At 42.7% G+C, this 21,880-nt stretch overlaps 1 protein-coding gene across 1 annotated transcript in view; it reads left to right on the top strand.

The window, feature by feature from the left end:
* The window catches only part of LOC138453424 (CD109 antigen-like), a 349,776-nt gene that overhangs the window by 295,533 nt on the left and 32,363 nt on the right, over positions 1-21,880 (top strand). The window contains exons 28-30 of the mRNA XM_069606257.1: positions 5,725-5,880; positions 5,970-6,035; positions 12,724-12,860. Coding sequence (XP_069462358.1) covers positions 5,725-5,880; positions 5,970-6,035; positions 12,724-12,860 — 359 coding nt within the window. The remainder of the gene's footprint in view (positions 1-5,724; positions 5,881-5,969; positions 6,036-12,723; positions 12,861-21,880) is intronic.

Genomic DNA, 21,880 nt, shown 5'->3' with positions numbered 1-21,880 from the left:
CCAGAAGAGCCAAGCAATACAAATTGGATGGGGCTGCAATGCTAAAGCAATTAATTACTAAATCCACAGGTGGCATTTGGGCCCTGCTTAATCACACATCAGGAAATCTTCAAATGATTACCCAGATCAATTTGATTCCAACTGAGGCATGGCAAGTGTATTTTCAAAATGTGTACCTTTCGCCTTTCAGTAATATGCACCTATGTCTGCAAAGCGAGGTAGCAGTCCATGACTTTTTGTTTGACATCGATGATATTAAACTTTGTATCACTAAATTAAGTACAAATCAGGCTGTGGGCCCTGGTGGGCTGCACAATGCTATGCTCAAATGGCATGTGAATGAATGGGCCGGGATTTTATATCGCATCTATGTTCAGGTCTTTAAATCTGGTCACATTCCTGAGACATGGCAAAAATCAATTATCCTGCCTATCTTTAAAAAGGGTGATAGTCAAGATCCTAGGTCTTATAGGCCGATAGCATTATTAGATTGCCCTGGAAAATTATTTACCAGATTATTATTAAACGTCTTTAACATCTGGCTGAATAGTAAGAATTTGCGAGACCCATTTCAAATGGGCTTTTTACAGGGCATAGGTACTACTATTAATATGATCACCCTTTCAAGCATCATCCAGAAAGCCTACCAGTGTAAGCAACCACTGTATTTAGCATTCATCGACTTCAGGATGGCTTTCGATGCAGTTCCAACAGAGCTTTTGTACAAAAAACGGACAGATGCAAATTGCCCATGGGGAATCTTAAAATGGATTATTCAACTGCACTCAAATACTACGATCCAGGTCAGATTAACAAAGAGTGGCTTACTAACAGCTCCAATTGAAACTGCCAGAGGCCTGAAGCAGGGGTGCCTGCTAGCGTCTGCTTTATTCAATTTTTTTCATTTCAGATGTTTGCCATGCGTTTTCACAGTTGACCACAGATTCACCAAGAATCATGGGGGTGCAAATTCAATGGCTTCTGTACGCCAATCAGATGGTACTCATGTCCCATACCCCAAAAGGGTTGTGTGTGTTATTGAGTGCATTGGACAAATATACTCAAGTAAATGGTATAACTATTAATATTCCTAAAACAAAAATAATTCAATTTGGTACAAGAAGACAAATCTCAGCTCCACTTCAGTGGCCCTTGCAAAGCTGCCAAATTTCTGTGACAACTGCTTATGTGTATCTTGGTATGATTATATCTAATCAACGGGCAAATGAGCACTACAAACAACAAGGGTTGCTAAAACTACAAACGGCCACTTCGCAAGCCTGTATCATTAAGGCAAGGTATTGCAAGTTTTCAATTGTGCCAATAATTACTTATTTCAAACTAAAAGTAATTCCTGTCATATTGTATGGTGCTGAAACTCAGAAATTGATGACCTATACATATTGGGCTTTTAGAGACGGTTGGTTCTGGAGACAAGTGCTACATTTGCCTAACTCTCAACCCTTGCCACTTCTAAGATACGAACTGGGTTTCATTTCTGTTTATGCGATCTGTAAATGGAAGTTATGTGCACTATACCGTAAATGTCTGATGAATCAACTAACACAAGGAATTACTAATATCATTTCAATTTACCTGCTGAGCTCAACAGATAATTTTCCTAAAATGTGACGTTTAAAAACACAGTCCATCTTAGAAAAAGCCCAAAATTGATGCAATCTTTTTAATTGAGAACCCAAATCGAACTAAAACTAAAATCTGGGAGTCAGATTGGATTCGAACTCGCATGGCATGCGCTAAATATAAGAATTTTGTGGAACAGCCTTTTGAATTGAAACGTTATCATAATGTTGCAAATTACATGGTCAAATCGCCTAGTCCAGGTCTTCGTGATGGTTTTATGAGATTTCACTTGAATTTATGGCTGACTAATGATATGTTAAACAGGTGTAACATTGGTGGATCTGTCTTAAGTTGCCGCTACTGCAAACAGTATGCAGAAACTCTCAAGCATTTATGTACTGAATGTCCAGAATTGTTGTTGGCGCGATGTGTTCATTTTAAGCAATTATTTACAGATTATAGAGACATGACAATGGATAAATTATGGGAGCTATTATTCTATACTAAGAGGAAGGCAGTGAGATACGCTGTTGTAAATTATCTCCACCAACTGAAATTGTGAATATACATGTGCACGGGAAAATCCTTGTACCAAATATTGGCCTGTCTCTGTGGTGGATATATGATAATAATTTTAATGTTTTATTATGTTGATTTTGTATTATGGTCATTTAGCTGTCAGTATTTTATGTGTATGTGTAAAAAGACAAAATATGTATTTGTAACATGTTAAATTGTTGTTATGTTCAATCTATTGTTTCGCCATGAGTTGAAAGTTCTCGAGTTTCTCGCGACCTAATCAACTAATAAAAAAATAAAATAAAAGTAGTTTAGGCAAAAAAGGATAATTTGTGGGGTCACAAGCTGATTAAGCCTGTAAATTGGGAAAGTTTCATGAACTTTCACCGCGAGAGTTAGGATCTCTCACCCGGATTGCACAGTACCTTTAAAATGAAACAAAAAGATGCACTGAAGCCGTTTGTTCCTGGCAGTTCCTGCAGATCTCGCTGTTCCTGAGCCTCAGTCGTGGGGACAATGGGGAGGACGTCGGGGGACTCCTGCACTGCACAGGATCGTCATCTGAGCAAACAAAAGGAGTCACATCGGTTCAAGTAGCTGTTACTTCAAGACACAAACTGGTTTCCCTCTTCCTGGCTAAACCTTAACCAGCATTGAGAATGGTATCCAGGTGTTTTCTGAGCTGATTGGTCCCACCAACTCAAAGGAAGAAGCCTTCCTTGAAGGAGCTTCTCTGTCGAATGGAGTTATGGCGATTCGGATTTTGCAGCAGGGCTTCACCGGGAAAAACAACGGTCCAGTGGTTGCAGCAGCCGTCCTCTTCCAGCTCATCTTTGATTCTTTCGTTCCAGTGGTCGACTCTGCCTTCCAGCCCACAAGACTTGCCTTTTAAACTGTTTTCTCCCTTTCATTCCAGCCTAACTGTCAATCACCCAGCAGGGTGGCTGTCCTTGCCGGACAGTCAGCCAGCCAATCATGCCAGAGTGCATTTGGCTTTCCTAGGAGACTAAGCACAGGGAGTTTCCGGCACGTCCCTCACTTCCCGCCCACCCCAGACACTCAGACGCCAAGGGCGTTCTTCAGTCCTGAAGCCCGCCAAAGGTACACGAACAAAGGGACCCAACCTGGATTGGCGCGCAGAGACAAACACTAGAAGGACCTTTCCAAAAAGAAATGGGAAGACTGGGACTCGTTTAAACAAAGGGGCTTAAGGCGCTATCTTGAAAAACTTGGCTCCTGTGATCCTTAGCTACCGTTGTTCGTGGTCAGAAAAGATCATGGTAGTTCGTTGTAAAACCACTGCCACCAGCCTTTGATAGGAAAGGGTAGCATTGGACTGCTACATGAGTGTTTAGACACAGGGGATACTGTGTAGCTCCTCCAGCACTCCATTGTAAAATGGTGTGTGCTGGGTCTATGAATTTGGAAAAGACTAGTAAAGTCAATTCCACTTTACATTCTCTGGGAAACAGTAGTTTGTCCCAGAGAAGGTATTTAAACCTTTGGGAAGTCTAAAAAAGACCTCCCTGTGTCACTGCACTGAGGGTGCTGTGTAACACACATAAAAAGATGCCTATACAGTTATCTTAAAACTCAAGTCAAAGAACACCAGGGCTCAAGTCGAGGGTACACCCCCCACTTTATTCAGAGGGTGGACTCAGTCCCCCCCCAGCTAAAAGAGAAACCTTGGATGTCCTCTTGGAATTTATTAATTAAAGCAGACCTCAGGGATCAGCCTGCAGTCGTCAGGTTGTAGGCCGGAAACTTCACCACTGCACTGTATGACCTGATCAAAACCAACAAACAAATAAAGGTGAAACCATGTCGGTACTGCAAGTCCCAGGGAAAACAACTGTATTTGTTCTTGGAGTTTAAAACATGCACACATTTTAATGTTTTCAAAAACACTATTAGAAGAAAATATCCTCTCTCGGTTGTGTGTGTGTTGAGTTTATGAAAGGCAAATGCCATTTGTCCTGTTCAATTTGGGTGGTTATGCAAAGCCAATTTAATGAAATGTGCATATTTCACCTTGATATGCTAATTCCTGGTGACGTCACATCCCATTGCGTTTGCTGGTGAGTCCCCCCACTTAAATTTTTAGGACTTGACGCCTGAAGAACACAAATGTAAAAAAACACAGCATGAAAAAGTGCAGAGTCCCGAAGTTCAGCAAAAGAGCTTGGGGTCTCTAAGGTAGAGAGGAATTAGCACATTTTGAGAATTCTGCCTAACACACCCAGCAACTGGTGCCAGGAATATGGTATTTATTTATCAGCATACGCCTGTATTCTCTTATCACTGCTTCATTGTGCATGTGTCCATTCCTGCTGTCCTCCTGCCCACTTGAACCCAGTTTACCAACACTACCCGTACGTACGTCTGCAATGCTGCCCACCACTGACCTCTTCATACTGCTGTTCTTTGGCGGCCAGTGGAAGTGTAAAGGGGTTCTAAACAGAGCAGCCTTTCAAAAATCCTATTGCGTCGATCGTCAGATGGGCTTTTTTTCCTTTTGGTGGAACGCTGCACATCCCTTGTGATGTTGCAGAAAAGCAAAACTGTTTTAATTTTTGCATATGCCCCATTAGCTCCCCAGTCGTGTGCCTGAGGTTCTAACTGTGATAATGGGTTTAGGCCATACCAGTCTAATAATGATCCATCACCACTGTTAATGCCCTCAAATTCCTCATTTCATTACCTCTGGGCTGCAGGCCATTACGACCATGGCTGACTCGACATATTTAAGTGTTGAGTCAGCAGTCTGGCTACAAGGGTTTGAGCCGTTGAAGTAGGCCAGCATCACACCTGTGAAGCTCTCGAACCTCACAATGGCCATGTTAAGCATAGTAGTGTGGTAAAGTCAACGTGGATGCGGATTATGTAGGACGTAAATGAAATGTTTTCTAAAAGGTTGTGAAAAAGGCTGATAGGAAAACAGTTTGGTCAAAATCAAACTTTCCAAACACCAGGGGGCTCACTTCCCAAGTCCCTGGAGCATAAACAAAGGTGCTAGACAGATGTGTAGATGTTACGCCTGTTCACCTTAATTCACACCTTAATTCACACTCTGAGGCATGTGTGTGGTATTAGAAGCTAAACAGAGGCAACGGAACGGGAATTACCTTTCTACGTCCTTTTTCCCCCGCCACCTTCAAAAACCACTTGTTTTCTCTCCAGCATGACATTATGTTAGTGTAAAACCAATGGATTCCTATGGAATCCACCTGCTTTTTTACACCAGCAAAAAGCAGGCGGGTTCCATAGGAATCCATTGTAAATGCTACCTGCCATGTGTAAATGGCAGGCAGCATTTACTCATTTTGTATTGCAGAGTGCAGAAGAGAGGCGTATAGGCGCTTCCCCTGACATTTTATACCTCCCCTTTGCACTCTGCACGCCAAAAGACGACAATTGTCCAGAGGGGACTTGTTTGCATGTAAGTGTAAACGTTGGTGGGGCACTCCAGGCAATTTACATTTTTTTGTCAAATTGGCTCTAAGGAATTTTAGTTGTGTAATTTCTGACCTAAACGTTACCTACCCAAAAAACATCACATTGTCAATTGCAAGAATAATATATCAAAGTTCCTATTCCTTATTTGTGCATCTGTGTTTACAGGATACCATAATGGCTCTACAGGCCTTATCTCAGTTTGCAGCAGTATACTCATCCAACAGCGCTTCCATGGCTATTACAGTCACTGGTCCCGGAGACTTCGTACCAAAATCATTTCAGATTTCCTCAGTAAATCGCTTGGTGCAACAGCGCGCCCAGGTAACAAGGCAGCATTGATCTTTCACAGTTCCTGTCTAATCAGTAAATGCCTTCAGGTGGGTTTGATCACTTGTATGTTTGTGTTATAGATCAGTGTACGTCAGCCACTTTCGATCAATATTTCTGCTGTGGGTAACGGAGTTGCTGTTTTCCAGGTACGCAGGCTTTATTTTCTCAACTAATGCAGTACATTTCTGTGTGTCAGGTGTTGTGCCTGCTGGCCTTACTTTTACCTTTTTGTGCCTCTTTTTCTGATCCCTGAAGTTCCAGTACATGGTGTGCAATCTCATTTATTATGGGGAGGGAGCAATAGACAGTCACATTCTTGCTTATTTTGGTAATGCATCTCCTACCTGTCTGTGTCTTACAGCAGAGTCCACAATGCTGCTCTTTCCTTCTCTTTTTCTTTTGGTGCTCCTTTATCATCTACAGAAACATGTATAAGAATGGGCGAGGGCCCCCTTTCCTGGAAACACTACCAGCCGGTTGAAAACACATGTTCATAAGCTACATGATAGTTGCACTTTGCAGGTTCTGGATCACATGCAGGGGCTGCTGCTATGTCCACATCGCTGAAATGATTTGTTTATTGAGGTTAAGTTCGAAAAGATTCTGTATGTATTTGTATGTACTTTGGTCTACATAAAGATGGAGGTGTTCTTGATCAGTTTAAGCAGACCCTGAATTTGACTCAATCTGATCGCTGACCGTTGGAATATCTGCAGTAAGAGGATGGTATGTCCAGCTGTGGCCAAGGTAGCAGACGAATCTCAAATGTTCAGGGCCCTCAGAGTACCGCCATCCACCTAGTATGCGGTCACCAGGTGTTGAAAATAGGACTCTTTCAATACCATTGGACAGAGAGCGTCATGCCTGACCATCCAGATTACTACTGTTATTTACAGAACTAAGCAAAGCCAATACTGTACCCTTGAGTAGCAGACACTCCCATCCCCTACACACCATAAACACTGATCACAATCAGGCAAAGTTTAATACAACTTCAACTGTTTTACCTATCTATCTATCTATCTATCTATCTATCTATCTATCTCTCTATTTTTGTTTTTATATAGCGCCCCATCGCCCATGGGCCACAAGGCACTCACTCAGACAGACAACAAAGAACAAGAAAAAGGAGTCAAGTATCCGTGAGGCAGACAGAGCTGGGAAGGATTACTCTTTATCAAAAAGATGTGTTTTGAGTAGTTTTTTAAAGCTAGGGAGGGAAGCCCTCTCTTTGATCCCAGTGGGTAGGGTATTCCAAATCTTGGGGGCCAAGTGAACAAACTTGGAGCCACCAATTTCGGTCAAGGTTTTCTGTTGGTGCTGTAGGTTGTTTTTACTATTGGAACGAAGATTTCTGCGTACTGGTGCCTTGATTAGTCTCTTAGAGAGATAGGAAGGGGCACACCCCACCAGGCATTTATAGATCATAACTGAGCACTTGAATTTTATGTGTTGTTGTACCAGAAGCCAATGAAGTTTTCTTCTGGTTTTGGAGATTTTTTCCTGTCTATTTAGTCCAAATACAGCCCTTAATGCGCCATTTTGTATGGTCTGTAGTTTTGTATGTTACCGTTAGATAGCCCAATTTGGAATTAATTATCGCTCCTGCAATCAGGGCTAGGTTTTTCTCAGATAGGAAGGGGTGTATTTGCCAAATAAGGTTTGTGTAGAATGCACATGAGGATCTTAGATAAGAGACATGTCTATTACACAAAACATGAGACTCCATGAAGATTCCCAGTGTCTTGACATACTCAGATACTTCAATGAAGCTGTCATTAATCTTACATTTTTTAAATTGTTGATTTAGCTTGCCTACTTTCTGCGGTGTACCAAGGATGAGCAGTTCAGTTTTAGCCTCATTGGGGCTAGGGAGTTATTGGCCATCCACTTTTGTATGGCATTAAACACTACATTAACTCTCAACACATCCCTTTCGTATGATCCTGTCAGTTCAAAAACCAGTTGGGTGTCGCCAGCATAGTTAGTAAACTGGACACCCATGGTTTTAAGCAAATCACATAAAAGTTTGGAGAATATGTTAAAAAGTAATGCTGATAGACACGAACCTTGCGGGACGCCACATGGGTGCAATGTTTTCTGAGAACAATAGTTGCTTTTTACTACCGCATCCATTCTTGGGCCCAAGAAGGACCTAAACCAGTGTATGGCTGATGAAGAGCATTGTCCTGTTGTTCTTAGTCTCTCGGCCAGGAGATCATGATCTATCAGGTCAAAAGCCGAGGAAAGATCAAGCAGCATCAGTAGAGCCGGATTTCCTTTTTCGATGATATTAGCAATATTGGTTTGAAGATCCAAAAGCACAGTCTCCGTCCCATGTTTGGCTCTAAACCCAGATTGTTCACTTGCCAGCAGTTTGTTAGTGTCTACAAACCTCTGGTACTGGATGTATGCGATCTTATCAATAATTTTGTGTAAGAAGGGCACATTAGTTATTGGCCTGTAATTGTCCAGTATTGTTGGATCTAGGTTTTCCTTTTTCAGGATCGGAGTAATCCAGGCTTCCTTGAGGTTGGCAGGGACATGAGCTTCTTCGAATGATTGGTTGACGAATTGAACTACCCAAGGAGCTAAGGTGTCAGCATATTCCTTGAATAGATTGACAGGGAACATATCTCCCTGGCAAGAAGATGGCCTAAGTTTGTGTATAACCTCTAGTACCTCTTCAAGAGTCACTTTTTTGAAAGAGAAGAGATTAGGGTGATGGACCAAGGGATCGTCTTTATCTATCGGTGTGGCTGGGAGAAGTTCCTGGTGTTGTACAAAAAGGTTTTTCTGTACTTCAATGGCCTATTGGTGTTTGTAGGTTTTATCTGAAAAGCCCACAAGATTTCTTTTGATTGTGATTTGGATTCTATTATTAAGATGATCTGATTTAGTTTGAAAGATGAGCAGTTTATAGGCTCTAACTGCTTGTTTCTAGAGTTCCAGTGCGGGCTGAGATTGGTCTTTCCTCCAAAAATGCTCGGCTTGCGCTTGGTTCTTCTGGCTTCAAGAAAGTTGCCAGAGAACCACTTGTTGAGTGAGGTAGATTTATTGGGTTTTTTTGGGATTTAAAAGGGGCCAATTCATCAAATGCCTGGTTAGTAGCCTTTCTGAAGGCCAGAGTTAACATGTCTAATGATGTATATTGGTTTAACGGCAAAAGAGGACTAACATTAGCTTTCAAGTTATCACTGGTTATGGCCTTTTTATTACGCCATGAAACCTCCGGTATAGTTTTACTGGTAGGTTGTATCTGTCTATTGACAGAAGGGCGACAAAAGTTGACCACGCATATTTAAGAATAGAGGTAATAGTCAACTTTTACTATCATTGTATAGAAATAATTAGTGTTGTAAAATATTAGTGCACATTCATATTTTAATCCATTAAAGTAAAAGAGCATAATGTGTTTTGGGTAAATCCCATCAGGTGCAAGTTTCAATATACAGGGCCTCATTACGACCCTGGCGGAAAGGGGTTTGCGGCAGCGTTAGCTGCGCCAACCCCTTTCCGCCAATTACGAGTTCCCTTTCCGCCATGGCGGTTTTTACACCTGCTTTTAGCGGGTGTAAAAAACCATGGCGGTAAGGGAACTTGGTGTTAATTACGCCACCGTAATTTACGGTGGCGTAATTAACGCCTTCCCCACTCCCATTATGCCCTATGGGGCAAAAATGGGAATGGGGAAGGGTAAATGGGGATTGGGGATTTACCGCCCCGCCAAGGTCGGAATGGGGCGGTAAATCCCCTTACCGCCATGGCGTAAACGTAGTTAGCGCCATGGCGGTAAAGTCACGGCCCTGGCGGTAACTTACCGCCAGGGTCGTGATGAGGCCCACAGTGTCTTCAAAGTTCTCGAGTAATCTAAAGAATGAGTGAAAATTATAGTCTGCATCATCTAATGATCAATTCTCAAAAATAATTGACCTTCTAATGGTGTTCTCACATGGTATTACATTTTCATTCACCTGGCTGACTCTCGAAGTGATGAAATCCACAAGATAACGTCTCTTGGGATAAGAGTGACCCTGTTTCTTAACTGTTCATCTTTTCTGTACCTATTCTATAAAAAGAAGAAACAAAGAAAAAGCCTCACTCAATCTATTATGCTTTACTAAGTCTTTGTTACACTGATTCTATTCCTGGAAGAACAACAAAAATGCTTACCTCTAACCACAGGATATGGTCTGGAGAAATCCGGATACAACCTAAGGACACTCTAGGGTAATAAACCGAAAAGGTCACCCCTAGTGTAGAAACCAAAATACTTAGACCTTTTAGTATAGGTCCGTAGATGTGTGCAACAACAATATAACTCAACAATACCAAGTACAAAAGTATACATTTTTTACTAAATCATCACCATCTAAAACAGTCCATAAATATATATAAAAAGAACCTCGCCACCAGTGACAGAATATTGCATCGCCACCATCACACAAGGGCATTATACTCTATCACAGTCTTAAGATATGCCTATAAACACTCATATATAGTTTTGGAGGGTGCTTTTAAACACCACTCAGCAAGTTCAAACACAGTATATTTCAACAACTGCCAAACATGTTTCATCTCTTTGTAATTTTTGACTCATTACAAGGACTTCTTCAGGGGACCAATGGTAAATGTAATGGTATAGTGATTCTTGAAAAAATAATTCCACAAATGTGAAACAACCCCTACAGAAATAAATGCATGTGTTTTGAAAATGCATACATTTAAAACAAAAAGAAATCAGGTTTTAATTATAACTGATTAGTAATTCTTTAGTCTAGCATGTTGAGGGTTATCTATTTTCCCTTTCATGACAAAAAACAACTTTGGCTTCCATGTATAACGGTAAAATAGCTATGCTGAACACATTCTTGGCAGTAAGCAGCAACGCAATTAAGTATTCACAGAATTGTTGAGTGACAGTAACCCACTGTGTTTGCAGCAATACTAAGTTCATAATAAAATAAATCAGTGAAATAGCACAGTAAAAAGTCATGGTAAATGTGCATGTGACCGACCTACCTGTAAATAAGGGAAGTTGACCTCAGTAACCTTGCTATTATCCTGTCATGCACGTTGAAGACTTGATCGGCAAACCACGGCTCTAATATACAAAGGTGCTGATATGACTCTGTCCTTTAACTACATGAGTTCCACATGTCTTCCTATTTACAAGACAACACTGCAGCAACACATTTTGTAGAAGATCATCCCATTGATCACAACAAGGAACTCCTTGGAGCCCTTGATATCATGATATGCTGATGTTGTTTCTATATATATGTATTGACTATTTTAGATGGTGATGATTTAATTAAAGGTGTTTACATTTGTACTTGGTATTGTTGAGTGATATTGTTGTTGGACATATCTACGGAACTATACGAAAAGGTCTGATTAAGTATTTGAGAGAAATTCTATGCATCTTAATTTAAGATCCAATAAAATCAATTAGGAAAGTAATGTCGTGTGAGATTAGGTGCACATCTGAAAATAGAGATGAGGGATCAATAAGGATCCTTTACTGCGGATCAAAGCAATCTTAAGACAGTGTGTTATCTGGATACAATTCCATATTGTCATAGCTGCTTTGTAGTTAGACCTTTAGTGTGGAGTTATTATTACAACTATGTAAGGTTTTACAAAGTCCTTAAAAAAAACGATCCCACTTCTTCCATCAGATTTTAGGGAGATTTTGTTTCAGGCTTTATTTCTAGGACCCAGATAAATATACCTTCTTCGTTGACAGGGTGTTTTGTCTGATGTTCTCCAAGCAATAGTATGGCTGGGAATTCAAAGGTATTCTACAGAAGCAGAACGCTGGTTTAAAAGTATAGTGAACACTTTTGATGAATACACAATGAGGGAATGTTCACAAATAATGTCTGCAAAAAGACATTCTTTGTAGTAAATTTGTAAAAAATAAACAGCTAAATATTTGCAGGTAAGTGAATTAAAGTAACAGAATATTAGAAAAACACAAAAATTACTTCACACAACCAGGAAGTCTCACCCAAATCCACAGCGTTCATCTGACTTTTAGTTAGGTTCACAGGCTTCTTTATGAACAAGTACCACCAAATCCCAATGTTAGTCAATGGGCCGATAGGAATTAATGGGCCAATGTTGAACAGTGTAGATGAGAAAGAGCTCTGCACATAGGGACCCACAGGCAAAAGGGCTCCAAAGAAGACCTACAAATTGTTGAAGGGACCCACGAGAAGTCCAGTCACCAGGATGAACTCACCACCCCCAGGAAGGGACATTACCCCAGCCCCAATTTAAGTTGGAAAGGACAAACTAATGATTTGAGGATCGAACCTCTTACTTTTCCAGTTCCCTTGCAGAAGTTGAAAGGTACTCTATTGATTGATTTGCGAATCACTGATAGTTTTTTTGTGCTCTTTCCTTTATCTGCATTGCTTCTGCATGGCACACCTTTCACCACTGTCATAAAAATATAATAAAAGTGCATATTTGTGCTTGAGCAAATTTGTGTGCACACAGTTTATTATGTGCATGTTTCGCACATGCAAGGTAAGACATTTTCTTCTCAATATTTTTTTATTGCATGCCCTGTGCACAATTCTGGAGGGTGCAAGTCATGTGCATGAATTGTATTTTCATTGATAAGGTCCACTGAATATAGAAGAGGAAGTAGCACAATCTAAAGTGTTGCACTGTAAACACATAAGACGAATCTGCTACTTGAATAAAAACTACTCAATGTCTTCTTTTCATATGTTCCTATTTTCCTGATGCATGAACCAACACCCAATGTGAGCAACTGTTGTGATGTGCTGTTAACTGCATTGTGTACTGTTTTGCGTGCAGTTGAATGTGGTTTACAACACCATGCTTTCAGCGAGGCGCCGCAGAAGCTTAGATGGCACAGAAACATTTGCCTTGAATATCACAGTAGAGGATGACAAAAACAATTTGAACAGACTTACAGTCCATGCTTGCACCAGGTAAGAAGTCCCTTTCCTTCTGTGTGCCATTTCATCAATTGTGGCATTTTTATTACAAAGCAGCATTACAGCTCCCAGAAATATTCACTTCAAAACAAACTGTCCTATGGATTAAAGTATTGAATACAACCCGGGGGTATTGAGGCACTGTTACAGGAGCAAATCTAGTAATCATGCTTTCGTCATTCAATACCAAAGGTAACACAGGTACATATTATTCAAGTGACACAGTATAGTAGTGTGACAGGGTTAGTTTTCTGGCTGGTAAGAGTAAGGACTAGGGGGTGTTTAGGAGAGGGGCCAAGATTTGGGCGCTTTGCGGAAGACCCACTAGGATTTCTCTCAGGGAAATGGTGGGGGGGGCAGTTCTAGAGTTTAGCAGCAAGGTAGGGGAAACTTGAGCCACAGGCTTTGCATCTCTTTACTTTGGGCACGATCAGTCGATCAGCGTAGGGTGTCCTTGTGGGTCTTCAGGAGTGAGCTTTGGTGATTCTTTCAGCGAGGTGAGGGGGAGTAATTCAGGAAGTGGAGATATAAGTTTGAGGCATTTACGCTTCCATTTCCCTCTCTGCCCCGTTTTTGTGCTGGTAGAGGATGGGTAAGGAGTGGAGATAGGTTCTCTGCATGCTCACCTCCTCCCTCTTGTTTGAGCACTTTGATTTAAGCCTGCATTAGATTTTCATGCAAGTGTTAAAACAAATAGATTCCTATAGAGTGTGCCTTGGTTTTGTACCGGGTCAGAATCTATGAGATTCAATGAGAATGGATTAGTTAATGCCACCTGCAAAGTTTGCTGGCAGCCTTTTCTTTTGCACGAGATGGAGTAGCATGTGAGGGCCAGCATTGGTAGTCGCTAGTATGCAACTGCTGTCTCATGTAACATTAGGCTGACAGACTCTTAAATGAAAGAGCACACATAGGCCAACTCACCATTATTCATTCATGTTCTGCTCTGTTTTGTAACATATTGCTGTGTTCCCCTTCTCCACCTTCAAAGGAATTGAAAATAGGTTGTAGTAGTAAATCTAGACATAAACCTATTGCGTGTTGCTTTGACGCTTTGATTTACTTTGTCACTCCGTTATAAAGTAGGTAGGTAGTTATTTATGAAGTGCACACATCACGTCGAAAGATGTTTCCTGATGCTGCGATCTTACTAGTCAAGCTACCCACAAAACCTTGATAATGACCCCTGTGTCAATTGCAAGGAAAGCAAAACAGCTGAGATTGTTCATGATCACCAAGGCCCTTATTCACAGACGCAGGCAGCATATTCAATATTTGCATTTGAAGTGGATGCTCATGTGAGATTATAATTTCTTATTGTAGTGCTGGTAAGATTCCAGGAACTTTCTTTTTCCCTTGCTGTTTTACTGAGTTTCCTGGCAGGAACATCTGCCCAGTGAGAGGCTCTCATTGGGTATCTCACGGATAGTGTGCTTCCTGTGCAAGTAAACTTGCTTGGTTAGTTATATTGGCTCCACTGGTTGGTGGCAGATTTTATCTGGCAGAGGTTCTATTGAGGATCAGCCTGACTCTAGTATGACCCCTCAGGTGAAAATCCAATATCCAGTCCCACAGCCAAACGTTGAATGACTGAGACACAGATTTTGCAATGTATAGTCATGCTTCTGCCTGCATCAGATGGACGAAGCTTGCTGGTCCGAGATCTTATCTCGCTGGATACCTGAATCGTGTTTGGATTACTGTGAGGAATCCACATCTTGAGTGAAAGCCTGGGAAAGAGTCCCAGAGAATATCAGAAGTTGTCAACAGCTGAGACCTACATTATCTTTCAGCCTGATTTCTTTTGTGGCTTCTTTCTAGGGAATCAGGTTTATGAGGTCAGATTTATTCTGCTCTCTTTTAATTCTCTACGACCTTCCTCGTGCTAAATCTCCAAGGTTTCACTTTTATCAAGGAACTCGCCTCCTATTCTCTTGCCAGGTGGCCTTCTCCTGCTCCCTCCTTCCCCAGAGTTCTCTTCTCATCTGTGACCTTTGCATCTTTAATTTCTCTGCAATTGATTTAGCTACTCTATGAATGTGGCTATTCCTCTATTTTTGTTTCTCACCTTTCTGGGATTCTCCTCACCTCTCCTCTTTCCTTGGGTTTTCTCCATTTGATTCTCTGTGTTCTTAATTGCTCTCCCGTTTTCATGGTCTGTTTATTTTTCTGTTTGGGTTTCCCTTCCCACTTCTCTCTCTGGAATTGTAATCCTTCTTGATCTGCAAGGGGCTTCTCAATGTCTCTAATTTTTAAGCTTATCTCCTTGTACTCCTTACTGGGGTTTGTTCCCTTTTCGCTCTCCTAGATTTTTCCATATTTCTCTTCTATGGGGTTTTCTGGTTCCTCTATGGGATTCTCAGTTCCTCTCTCTTTTCTAGGATTTCCCATTGTCTCTCCTTCCTGTGATACTTTTCTTCACTTGCACCATTTTGGTTTCTTCTCTCTAGTGTTTTCCTAATGGCCTTCCTTCTTGCAAGTTCTTCTGCTGACCAGGGTTCTACTTTGGTTCAGCTCCTCAGGGTTCTGTTTAACCTCCCGTCTTTCAATGCTCATTTCTCTTTTCTCCTCTTTAGACATCCCCCCTTACTTTTCTTGTTGGTAACCTAGCATTCTCTCGCTTGCAGTTCTGGCACATCTGCACTGTTTTTGTGTTCTCATTTTTTCTTTCTCCTATGCATTCTCCTATTTTAAACCCAACTGCCAGATCTTTCCTAACTTCTTTCTACTTTCTTGCACCCACCTCCTCTCCCCTTGTTTTGCTTCTGGGACTTCCATGCCTCTTTCGATGGACAATACCCAAGGTTCAGTCATAGGTCCACTTCTCTTGACCCTTTACACCTCTTCCCTGGATAAACTAATTCCCTCCTTTGGCTTTAACCATCACATCTTTGCTGATGATACTTGGACATTTACCCTCTCTGTCCCTACAACCTCTAAACACACAACCAACTCCCTGGTCACCATACTCCACTATAGGACTCTTCTGTACCAAAAACTTACTTCCACTAACAGGGAAGTCCAATTTTGCCCTGCCTCTAACGCCAGCCCCACTCTCCCTTCTCCTATCTCCTTTCCCCTGGTCTTGCTCACCCCCTAACCAACAGCTCACAACTTGGGGTTCTCTTTGACAATCACCTTCATTTCTTATAATATACACATCATCACAGCCACTGCAGACAGGATTTGCCTTCTTAACATCAAAATGTACCAGCCTCTTACTGACACTCTAGTAAAAGTCTAATCTCATCTCTAGCGCTCAGTAAACAGGACTACCACGTGACACTCCTGCCATCTTTTGTTCTCCATCTCTTTCATTCCCCCAATAAAGTTCTCAATGTTACATTAGTTTAAAACCCATTCAGTTCCCCTCCCACCTATCACCAAAGATAACAGGCTGTATGACGCTCCATGCAAAATCACACTTTTAATTCCTGCTCCTCATCTTTGAAGCCACCCCTGGTCTTGCATCAATTACCTTGCAAAATGCATCGCTCTATACCTGCTACCCTAATTCCTCTCTCCTTGCCCTTCTGTCACCTTTCTGACACCTGCTCTCTCCCTATGCCTCCTCCCACTCTCAGCCATTTTCCTTACTATCTTCACTCAATGGAAATGCTCTCCCCGTGAAATCAAAAGGCACAGGGTAACTCTTTAAACCAAGACTCCAGCTGCGGCTGCTAGCATCCACGAGAGCTATGGCTCCCATCCACCCTCGCAAAGTGTTAGACCATATAACCCAATTCTGGTTCCTTCGTCTCTCAGGATCACCATGTGTAAATTGCCATTATATAATTACCCTCTAGACACTGTCACATTATTTGTGTTTTGTACTATTGTCCATGTTTCTGGAATATATTTTTTCTGCAATACCAATTCATCTCCCAGTCAAACTTATTCTGAACATCATAGGTAATTGTAAAGGAACCCTACCCAAAGAATGCCTCTGTTTCTGTTTACCATGTATGTCATTTCTGGTCAAAATATCCTTCTGTTATAAGAAATACAACTACATTGTTGGGATGTCTGAAGGCAATGTTCTCTCATAACTTCAACCCATAGCAGCTATAGAGTCAGAACTTTATTGCCTGCCACCCATGGAGCATGTGGTTGTGCTGTTTGCCTGCCAGGAAAAGGGCATGGAGTTTATAGTGGGGGCATCGCCTTCTCGTCTGCGCCCTTTGCAGTCCCATGTACAAAGCCTCTATGAATAAGACTTCATACATTGTAATTCATTTGTGGGCAGAAAGTCCATGCTCAGCGAGGGCTGTCATAAAAACTCATCTGAGACTTAGGCCTTGCAGGCCGTAACACACGGTTATTGCTTTCCCCTTCTTTATCATCCTCCAGACATCCTTCTACTAACCCCTCTTTGCCTACGGACCTTCTCCTGTTGCAAGAGGTTTATTCACTTCTGGCGATGAAGCTGGTGCCCTGCTCGGAACAAGACAGTGGCTGGTATTCGCTTTACTATCAGGTCCTGAAGTAGGATAGCGTCCCACGTCCCATTCTTGAACTTTTACTAAAGCAAGGACAAGTTTTAGCTGGTCACCCTGGCCCAGATTCTTCAGGCCCTTGATCTGCAGCACTTGTTGGTGCCCCTGGATATAAAATTCTTGGTGGAATCTTACCCCTACCAAGCCAAGGTCCTGTCGCTCAGTCTTTTTTTTGACATTCAGGGTATCTTCACAAAACTGCTGGCAGTGGTTGTGGATTGCATAAAGAGGGAAAGCATTCAGTTTTGTGCCTACCTGGAAGACTGGCTTGTACGAGTTTGCTACCCAGATTAGGCATCGGCAAGTCCACCTCACCCTTGGATGACATTCCTCTGAAAATTACAACAAAAAAGGGGGTTCCTCACATTGCTTTAAGGGTGCTTTAAGGGTGGGGCAGGCAGTAAATTACTCTTGCTATTCAGGGATTATTCCTTCTCATTTTAAGCATACCCTGGTGATTCTCCTTCTAAAGAAACCATCACTTGATCCTTCTGTTCTTTTTAATTATCGCCCAAATTCTTGATCTCCCCTTTGCTTAGCTTGTTTCTTGAGAGATCTTGGTTTTTTGATCCCTTCCAGTCAAGCTTCCGCCCGGGCCGAGGCACTGTGTTGGTCATCATGGTAAATGATCTTGCTCGGCTCTCCGACCGGGGTGGGCTAGGGGCGCTGATTCTTTTAGATTTGTCGGCTGCCTTCAATGCTGTCGACAACTCTATCCTGGTTGCACGATTGGTGGAGGCTGGGGTGTATTGCCAGGTGTTGGCCTGATTTTTTTACTGGATGCATTCTGTCTCTCTCTTGCTTCTTTTTGCTTTGCCCCCCTTTCCCTTTCCTGTGGTGTTCAACAGGGCACCACCTTGTCCCTTACCCTGTTTAATGTGTATATTCAGCCCTGGGTCAAAATTGGGATCTGTGTGATTTGGCTGTGGCATAATTGTTTAAGGCAGAATTGACTGTAGTCAATTCCGTCACAAATGCAGTTTTACCGTGGCCAAACACTGCTGTCACCCCACACCCCCAATAAACCCCTATCCTCTCCGATTACCTTTTCCTCAGCTGCTGCCCCTCTTGACCCTGTGGCATCAGTTCCATCCCTGCAACGTGGGTCGGCACTGACGCCACAGCGTCCCCTTTCCTTTTTATTTTTTATGTCCCCCCACCTCCAATCCTCAGGAAGCAGGGGACACCCTCGCAACCCCCCCAAGGCCAAAATTGCTGAACATGGGGAGCGGGTGACACCACTGCAATCTCTGCTGCCCATGTTCGGCATTTATTACCAAATTTGATTGCATTTTATCGATCGAATGGTACTGTCCAAATTCAGTGAGATGTATCATTTGATCAGTAAAATTCAATGAAATTGGGTAATACCCAAAATGTATCCATACTACTCAAATGCCGATGATACGCAGCTTATTGTCCGTATTGATCTTCATCAACAGGAGGCTGCGTCTCTGCTGTGGGGATGCCTGGAGGCGGTGGGTAGGTGGATCAGTGATAATTGGCTGATGCTGAACGGGGACAAGATGGTGAACTTGGTGGTGGGTTCACCCTCCCCCCCCCCCCGCTGCTTCTCTGTGTACTTTGGATTTCTGACCTATCACTCTTGGTGCCCTCCCTTCCTGCCGAGTGAATTTAACTATTGTAACTTGCTCTACTTAATACAGCCACTCTACCCCTTGCAACGACTTCAGTTGCGCCAAAATTCGGCTGCTTGTGTAGTTTCCCATGCTTTTTTCACTACTCTCATTTCCCCGATTCTTCGCAAGCTGCACTAGATTCCCATTGCAAAACTAGTCCAATTGAAATCTTTATGCTTCTTTCACCTGGCCCTTTATGGATTTGGGGCCGAATATCTACAGCAGAAATTCCGGCCGTATGTTCTGAGCCAGCTATTGCGCTCTTAATTAAATGCTGTCATGAGGATTCGGCCTTCTCGCGTCGGTGGCTGCGCTTTCTCTGTTGCAGGTGCTAAGCTTTGTGGGGTTGTGGAGTAAGGAGAATCATCTGGCTTTTTGCTGAGCTCTCAACACCCTTCTTTTTTAGTGAAATTCGGTGATGACTTTCCTGCTGGTCTTAGTGCCATGGTGCCTCCGGGTGTACGTGCGCTCAATAATCAATCGGCCTATCTGTAGCACCCAAGAAACCTTTTGCACAGTTTAAGATTCTCCCGAAACTTCAAGAAGCCCAACTTTTGCTGCCTCAGTCTCTCCGATGTATAGTATGATCCTAGACACTACCCTGGGCAGGGGATTGAGTGGAGAACGTGGTTCAAGTCCTTCAATCCCAGGTGCTGGTTCCAGCCTCTTCCTTCCTGTGCCTACTGCATTTTATGGCATTTTATGCCAGAGGCCGGGTTGCGCATGAGGTCGTTTCAATAGCTACTCTGATGTCAGTGGTCTCAGATCTAGGAAATGTGTCTCGATTCCTTGTATGGTGGTCCTGTGAGATGATCTACCTAGAGGAATTGAGCTTCAGCAACACTGGTGCCAACTGATGGTAGACACCAATGTATCCTGGAAAGGCTGGGATGCTCAACAGTTAGAACTGACAGTGAGGGGACTTTGTTCTCCCGAAGAAGAATCAAGAACACATAATCTTTCTGGAATTTAGGGCAAACTGGCTGATCCTGGTTGCCTTCCTCCTTTCAGTGAGGGGCATGTCTTCTGTTATTTCAGTGCTCTGAGACCTATGGCTGTGTAGCACTATATTAGAAATACATTATTATTATTATTATGTGCGTGTACTGGTCCTGAGGGACAAAGGGCATGCACCACCTCAGCAGAGGTAGTGGTGTGGAGTCCTTGCTTCTGTGCAGAGAAGCAATGCGACTGTGGTTCTAGGCTCTGTAGAATGACATGTCTGAAGGCGGCCTGTGTAGCTGAGAGGGAGAACAAGCTAGAAATGTTTTAACCAAACAGACTTTGGCCTCTCACTAGCGAGAGCTCTGTCAGTAAAATCTAGAAGAGATTGTCTCTTTTTGGGGTACTCCTCAGGTAGCCTCTTTACTTCTGGTCCAACACAGTGTCAACAAGAAGTAAGAATTGTTTGGCTCCAAGGAATTTCCTTGACCGGGAACTCTGGGGGTGTGTTTGATGGGTGAGTGTATTACTGAAAATCCCTGTCATTTCGCTAGTTCTCAGGAGACTGCAGATGTTGATTGATTTTGATCGCTTAGGCTGGGTGCAGGGGGCATGTTACTCTGTGCATCTGGACATGTCCATCTGCCCTCCCTGCTGCATCCTGTTGAGTGGACCTACCCTCCCAGTCACAAGGGTGGGTCCTCAGCCAAACCTAAGCAGTCTGAGCCTTCATGCTGGACACCTGACAGGCTTTGTGGGATTTGTTGGAAAACATCGTGGATGTACTTGTTTCAGCTACGTTGCCAACCAATAAATCCATTTATGCCTACAAGTGACGTAGATTATTGGCTTGGTATTGGGTAGGGGTCTGGACCCTTTTACATATGCTAACTCCCCTCTGCTCTGGAATTTCTACTTTCCTTGGCTCCGACTGCCCTAGCAAATTAAATTGTGAAGGGCTACCTAGCCTCCATCTCTGTCTTAAAAAGGGCCCTTGAGCAATGCTCTTTCTTCACAATCCCCACTGTTAGAGTTTTTGCTGGGTTTGTTCAACCACTTTCCCCCACACCAGTTTGTTGCAAATGCATTGGATTTGAATTTAGCTTTACATTTCTGTTTGAGCCAGAGCATTCGTGTTTGTTAAGGTTGCTCACCGCGTAAGGTCATTTTCCTGTTGGCCATCACTTTCAGAAAATGGGTGAGTCAGCTCCAGGCATTCTCTGTAAAACCTGACTGATTGTTTCAAAGGAGAAGTGCTTTTGAGTGAGACCGTCCTTCCTCTCTAAGATTATTTCAGACTTCTATGTTCCGCAGCCGATCCATTTTCCTGTGTTTTTCCTCCACCTCACCCTCTAAGTTGGAGGAGTGAGTCCATCAGCTGAAACCAGTGTGAACCTTCAGCTTCTACGCGTATCATAGATGTCAGTAAAGATTACTAGCTTTTCAAGCTGGATCATTCTTAGCATCTCAGAATGCTAAGGTACTCCTGGGAACGATGAGCCAGAGGGTCTCAGATCATTCAACCAGTGTCCTGATGTGCTATCACATCTTCCTGTAGAGGGGCATCACTGTCTTGGACATTTGCCAACGGACCATGTGGGCCTTGCTTCATACCTTCGCCAAGCAAAACTGATTAGATTCCGTTTCAGGGCTTGCTTCAATCAAGCAATACACCAGAGTATTCCAGTCTAGGAGGTATCCTCTGGCTTTTTTCTCTCCTTCAGATTTATATACTGCTAATAGATGCTAATGGAGTGTATTATAGATGAGAAATCCGTGGGAGGAAGGATTCCTTTAGAAGAACACTCTTTAATGTTATTTCTGAGTTCCTCCACTCATTCCTCTTCATCCTCCAGAAATGCCCCTCTAGCATGTAGACCTCATCTGCTCTGCAATCCCTCAGCAGCTGAGTGTTCGGGAAAAAGGTAGAACTGGA

This window comes from Ambystoma mexicanum, chromosome 4p (genome assembly GCF_040938575.1).
Source record: "Ambystoma mexicanum isolate Mex_15411 chromosome 4p, UKY_AmexF1_1, whole genome shotgun sequence".
In the NCBI taxonomy this organism is placed as follows: domain Eukaryota; kingdom Metazoa; phylum Chordata; class Amphibia; order Caudata; family Ambystomatidae; genus Ambystoma; species Ambystoma mexicanum.
The sequence above is the reverse complement of the archived record's forward strand: the minus strand, read 5'-3'. Positions and strand labels throughout refer to the sequence as shown.